The 6,925-nt window shown below is 41.6% G+C and overlaps 1 protein-coding gene across 1 annotated transcript; it reads right to left on the bottom strand.

Annotated features, from left to right (window-relative positions):
- Window positions 1-2,589: 2,589 nt before the first annotated feature.
- Window positions 2,590-5,372, bottom strand: rgs5b (regulator of G protein signaling 5b). The gene is made up of 5 exons (XM_019878818.1): window positions 5,244-5,372; window positions 5,051-5,140; window positions 4,869-4,924; window positions 3,276-3,439; window positions 2,590-3,193 (listed from the first exon to the last, which is right to left on the bottom strand). The coding sequence occupies exons 1-5, from the start codon at window positions 5,285-5,287 to the stop codon at window positions 2,984-2,986; spliced, it is 564 nt and encodes a 187-aa protein (XP_019734377.1). The 5' UTR covers window positions 5,288-5,372; the 3' UTR covers window positions 2,590-2,983.
- Between the last annotated feature and the right edge of the window lie 1,553 nt (window positions 5,373-6,925).

Raw genomic sequence — 6,925 nt, forward strand, 5'->3', positions numbered from 1 at the left:
ATCCATTCTTGTTTTCTTACAGTTCTAACAGGAGCTGTGAGACCTAACACCTTGACGTCTTGGGCCTCAGACCAGGAAATTCATGTCACAAGATGGCTACATCTGGCTCCTGATCGGGATGGTGACAGGAAGGAAAGCATGAGAAGAAAAGAGTGCATGGAGAGCGCAACAATGATGGATAGAAAAATACTGTTCAAGAGGAAGCTGCATCCCAATTTGGACTTTGTGTTCACTGTTAAATAAAGAAAAGTGCATTTTTCCAGTGTATGTGGAGTTATATGTGAGGTTCGCAAATTATGACAATAAACATATTTTTATAACAGTTGTTTTTGAGACTTTTTTTTTTAAATGTGGGTCAAATATGGCTCATGAAAGATGTGGCTTAGTTGAGGTTGAATTAAGGCTGATATAAGGAACCTGTTCTGGCCCGGCGTCGGGCCGGAGTAGGGCCGGATATGGTTATACAATGCGGCTCAGATCCGGGCCGAATGCGGCCCGGATCATGGATGCCAGACCCGGGCCACTGCAGGACCGTCATTCATTGCGGTATGTTCATAATTTGCGGGCCGAGTGTCGTGCCGTGTCCGCGCCAGAGCTGGGCCAGACCAATTTTGCTGACTGGGGACGATTAAAATCAGGACATCATTTTGATTTATTAGAATATCTTGGAAGGGATATACTTTTGGAAGTAAATGCCACATTGACAGTATTGACAAGTTCATTCGATTGTATGTCACATGACAAACCAAAACTCATTTGTTCATTCCCTCTCGGACCGAGCCGTACGATATTGAACCAAATCACAACGCTCCGCCTTCAAATGGAAGTGTGCTTGTAACAAATTGCACCTCTGGTTTCGAGGCTACGAATGGTCTCTTATTGGAAAGATGCCCACCCAGCAACTCAATTTTTTTTTTTTTTACACACATGGATGCATAAGGCAGCAATATTTCAAGCAGCTCATTTGAGAAAACCACATCAACATTTTTAGGCGCACCCCCCTAATCATTACGGCATTGTAATGTACAGAATAGATCCGGCAAAGTAACAGTGAGTGATAATTTACAATCATATTTTCCTCTGTGTGTGTGTGTGTGTGTGTGTGTGTGTGTGTGTGTGTGTGTGTGTGTGTGTGTGTGTGCGCGTGTGCGTGTGAAAAATGACTAAGAGGTTGTAGAGGGGAGTCTTTTTCCAGGAGGGTAGGACCGGTGTTAATGACTGCGCCTCTGCCTCCTCAGGGCTTGATTATTTGAACAGCATTTTACCTTGGCAGTCTTGCGCGCGTGGGAGCCCGGCCGAGCGGAGACGTGCGCCTCCGAGGCGGTTACCCGCATGAGGCTTTCTCTGAAGCACAATGAAAGAAAGAGACTTATTGACAAAGCGCCGCTGACTCAACCCAGTGAGTGGCTTCTAAGGTAGAAGACAAATTCGCCTGTGCGGGGTTCAATTGGTGACTCATTGTCTTGCTGGTGTCATGGCTCCCTCCTCTAACACCTCGAATGTTGACGCTGGGATGAGCTCAGCGCCATTTTCGAAATACTTCAGTAAACACCCATATGTTATTTCTTTCCCTCCTATTTCTCGGTGGAAGTCATTACGGTGAGGTGTCTAATCTTTGTAAAATATCGTTGCAAAAGCATTTATACAAATACTAGTGATGAATTCGCTTCGGGATCTGTAATCCCACAATAAGGAATTTTCTCTTCCATTGTGTTTTTAATGACCCGCTTTGTGGGGTGAAAGTGGTCATGTAACAAAACTGTAATTCTAATGAAAAAAAAAAAGGACCCAATGCTTCAACTCACCAAGCATCACGTGAAAACGTTTACGTACTTGACTTTTGAAACATCAGTGAAACAGTCAAACAAATATTTTCCATGCAAGTTCAACATTCAATCAACAAATCCTTTTCAGGCCAAAGCATATCTCAGCATCACGTGAAAACGTTTACGTACTTGACTTTCCCCTTGCATTGTTAATGATCATATTTAAGTATATTTAATTCTCGTAGTATCATAAAATGTCAAAGAAAACCTCCAAATAGCATTTTTTTTCAGAATAAAATGAAGATAGTTTCAATGTGTTATAAATTGTAAGTCGTTTTTTTTTTTTCTCGCTATATTGTTATATCACCTCGTTTAGAAGCCTAGCATAAAACTCGAAAAGTTGACAGCACATCTGCTCCACAGTTTTGAGATTTGGATTTGGGATCTCAGCTCCTGCCTTCCTCAGTCAACATCGCACTTCGTATTAGACATGCTCGAGTCAAAAATCGAGTCTACTTTTTGCAGATGCGTTGCTGGGGTGAGGCAGAAACGGCCAGTGAGGAGCAGCGCATCTACCAAATTCACCAAATCGTTGGATTATGCGACCATTTTCGACTTTGTGTTCCCAAATTGTCAGATGAGTTGGGGGTGAGGCAACTTGGTCTGCCACACCAGACTTGTGAAAATTAATTTATGCTCATTTTGATGCAGAGTGTCACACAAGAACAACGTGTGGACGCGCTATTCTCTTCCAGTCCTTGGCTAAAACATTCGTCATTTGGTCTCCTACTTGTCAAGTGGAACTAAAGAGGCCACGCCCGAATTAGCAAATGGGAACATTCCAGAGACATTTCTGCCTCCATTTATTCGGTGAATTTCATTTCACTTTTACACATTCAAAAAGATACATTGACCAAACAGGTCTAAAGCAAACATTCATTATTTTCATTATAAATAAACAAATACTTCCAAGAGAATAAATAAATGAACACAAGACGATGTCTTCATCATATGCTGCTGTGGCCATCGTTCTTTGCGTGGGGACTTGTTCAGATGTCTCTCACGGGCAACTCGTTGTGCGTCCTCACAGCTTCATGTCCTTGGGCTTGGACTCCAGTCTGCTGAACCCCCCGGGCATGACTCCTCGGCTCAGGTATTCGTTGTGAACCTTACGGCTATAGGCGTCATGAGCGTATTCATCTCCTCCGCTGGAAGGATCACATCTGCCGGCCGCTCGCTGCGCAGCTCTTGATAAAGTCGCTTAGCCGGTCTTGTCCGCTCTGCTGGCTCAAGGACTTGAGGAAACGGGGGTAGCAGTCCTTCTCCATCAGAGTGTAAATTTTAGCTTGGGCCAGATCGAAACACGACTGGGTGGGCCGCTCCACGTTCTCTTTGGTGATGGCTTTCGTCACGTGGTCGAGGTTTACCTGTGATAGGGAGTCAACAATCAATGACCTTTTCCTCACCCCGAACGCATGTGTCAATTCCGGGGGGGCGGCCATCTCTTACCTCTCGGGGCGCATCGGTGCTGATGAATTCATCAAAGATTTGCTTGGCCTTGACGGACATTTTCGAGGGCTTCGTAGTCCTGTAGTCCTCACACGCTAAGTAGAAGGCAATATTCTCCTCACTGAATTCGGACACGAGGAAAGCTCTGAATAGACACAAACCATCTGCGAAGAGGAGAGGATGAAAGTCAGCGAGGCCTTTTGTCACCAAAAGCTGCAACGTTAGACCGGCGCAATTAACAGCTGTCTATCATCCGCCTCGACAAAGATGAAATTGCGCCGCATCACCCTGAGAGGTGAATCTACTATTTGTCTCCTCTTCCATCTGAGGAGCAATGCTAAAATATTCAAGGCACCTCTCAGAATGATGCGGCGCAGTTCCAAAAGCGTCGTAATAACCATAATAACACGGCGCTAGCTTAATAGCTCTCTGAGAGCAATTCTGAGAAGGGAGCGGCATTATCGTGAGAGCAGCTTTTGTTTTGTTTTGTATGACATTGCGGAGCTGGCTAGCCAATGACAAAATGTGGGCAAAATGCTGGCAGTGCCGCAAACTCGAGAAAAAACCCCACCTAAATTGAATGGAATCATTATTTTAAAACCAGTTATCATGATTTAAAAAAACTCGTGATCTGTACTCTCAAAACAAAAAAAAGAAAGCGTGTTTTGCAAACAAGGCCAATAACTGTTATGAAGAAGACTCTTTTTGTATGCCCGTACTGACCCACTTTTTCGAAAATCAAATGTCATGAAGATTGAGACACAATCTCTTCTACACACTTCATGCAAAAGTTCTTTATCATTCCAGAGTGTCAATGTGAATAAAGAGCGATTTGTAGAAAAAAGCTCTTCAAGGAATTATAGTGAGAGGTGTTTCTGTTGTTGGATTTAAATACTGGAATGATACAAAATATTAATTTCAAAGTACTTCAAACTTCAAAAACAAATTTTAAAGCTTGTAGCTTTTTTTGTAATTGTAATTATTTTGTTTTGACTTACATTTGTAAACTAGTCGCACCGAATCAGTGTGACTGTTGATTGTCATAATGTGTGTATTGTGGAAGATATTATTGTATGATGATCGAATAAACAATAAACCAAAACATAAGCATTCAAGGATGGCACAGAACTGCTGAACAGCAAATCGTTTTATTGCCTTATTCTTAGAACCAAATAATCCATAGTTTACCATTCCCACATGCCATAAAACAACTTTTGTCATGTCACTTCGTTTGAGTTTTTGGTCCCGTCTTTCGTGTTGTCATATTTGCTCTTATTTTGTAGTAATCGCTTCCTTTCAATTATCGTTTTGTATCCTGCCCTATTTCAAACCAGTTTATGTTTGTGACTTTTTATTTCCCCCCCCTTCTAAAGAGTCCGGGCATATTTTATTTCTTGTCTTGTCTTGTTTATTTATTTCTTTCTTTTTTAGTGTGTTTTCGATATTTTACACCCCTTCTGACTACTCAATAAATCTATTTCCTTTTTTGTAACCTGCAATTTGTGCTTTTGTGTCCCCCCCCCCCCCATCAATTCATTTCTGTTGTTTTAATTTGATTTTTAATATGACCAGTGAAAGTCGAGCTGCACTTACTTTGACTGGACAGCAATTTTTCAAACGAGTCCTTCCATTTCAGGCGCTCATCAACACTGCAAGAAAAAGGCGAAACATCAGTGAAATAGTCAAACAATATTTTCCATGCAAGTTCACCATTGAATCAACAAATCCTTTTCAGGCCAAAGCATATCTCAAAAGAAGGTATAGAGCGCCCTTACTTGTGAGTCTCACTTTTTTTGGGCTGCACGGGGATGCTGTGATCCGACTTGTGCAGCAAACCTCCAAAAAGAGCTTTCAGCTCCTTCGCCCTGCGGTGACAAAGAGAGAATGAAACAAACATGTCAAATTAGGAAAGCAAAAACAAAGCGCACATGGACGGAGCCCAGCGTGCCGTCATTTGTCATGGCTGACCTCTCCAGGCAGGTGATTGGCAACAGTTCAAGTCCTCGGCACATGGTGGGATGTTATCCGGCGGGCTGGTGCTGGGTTATTTCCTGGTAAGCTTGTGAAGCGTCTGCTTGCTTATGTGTGGGATAGCTCTCAGTTGATCTGACGCTTGTGTGGGAGCGGGCCGTTTTATAGGGCGGGCCACTCTGTGACATCACAACTCCCAGCCAATGCGCGCGCGGCACGAGCAGTGAGATGATGAGGAGACTCTCATCCACGCCGCAGCCGCATGAAATATCTGGGAGGATATTACCCCAGTTGTCTAAATTAATTTCACACGGGGTCAGCAGGAGCTTATTTCTTTGGGTACTGCTGAGGACTCCCCCCCCGAAAAAAAAAAAAAAGATGCTTGTCTGCATAGTGGCTAGTTCAAGAACCCAGATTGCCTTATGTTAAGTTCATCTCTTATTCGGCTCCACTTACTCAACATATTTGAATCAATCCATGAACACAACGTTTGGTGTGAGTCGAGATGTGTCATCCTCCTGATTCAGAATTCCTAATTATGCTATAGGATTTTTTTTTTCAATGATATAAAGGAGAAGAACTGAAATTAAAAGGCGATAGATAGGCTGTTGTGTGGCTGTGTTTTGACACAAAAACACACACGAGATGCTTCATTTTGTGTCATGATCTGAATTTATGTGATATTCAATCGTCCTCATTACATTGCCCATCACAAAACAATTAAATGACAGCGAAAGTTCACCTCCTGTCCGTATCAAACATGCTTGACAGGTCAACAGCAAATGATGAATGAACATTTTTTTTTTTTTTTCCTTGGTAAGACTCAGATAAATACCGACTGATTCAAGTCTTATGTTTGAGCCAACCTACTGGAAAAAAAAGATATTTTTAGCATAAAAAGAGTTTCAGAAGGATGGTGCTCACAGAATTTCAGGAAAGGAAACAGTCGGGTGACAGAAAAAAGGGACTCGTCAAAGGTGTCGGAGCCAATTTCCCATAAAGCAGAACAAAACTCCGCCTTTCTTTTTCTTGATCTCTGCTTCTGTCGTCAAACCGTTTCGGATCCAATTTAGTCTAAAACGGTTATGATTAGTGTTGCAGCAGGTCCCCTGAAAAAGTAACTTAGTTTCTGTGCTGATTACTTGCTTTAAAAAGAGTAAAAGTTACTTGAATAGTTACTTTCATCAGATATCGACAACCCTGTTTTGCCACAACAATGACGCCCGCTTTTGCCACTTTATTGGAAGTGAATTTTCAACAGTGACGTTAAAATAAATGTTAACGATGGTTTTTATGACAAATAAAATAAAATAGACTCACGATAACTATTTTTATTTGTAAAAAGAATGAGTCTTTTCTGGATTCCACTAAACATAAATGGGCGACTTGATTTGTTAATAAAATATATATTTTGTTTACAAAAAAAATCTTTTTAGACCTAAAAATAATTAAATATCTTTTATTTGAATTATTTAATGTGGCAAGATTCCATATAGACAATGCGCATTGTTTTTAAACAATTATATTTGGGGACCTCCTGCAGTCAAACAATCTTTCAGGACTTTTTCTTTAAGATCGAAGATTTTTTTGTTTTGTTTGTTTGACAGGATAATCCCCCTGTCGACATCACAGCGTGCTGTTGTTTGAGGCCGACGCAAACTCAAAATAGTGACTTGTAT

The sequence above is a fragment of the Hippocampus comes genome, unplaced genomic scaffold (genome assembly GCF_001891065.2).
Source record: "Hippocampus comes isolate QL1 unplaced genomic scaffold, H_comes_QL1_v1.1 scaffold85, whole genome shotgun sequence".
Taxonomy (NCBI): Eukaryota; Metazoa; Chordata; class Actinopteri; order Syngnathiformes; family Syngnathidae; genus Hippocampus; species Hippocampus comes.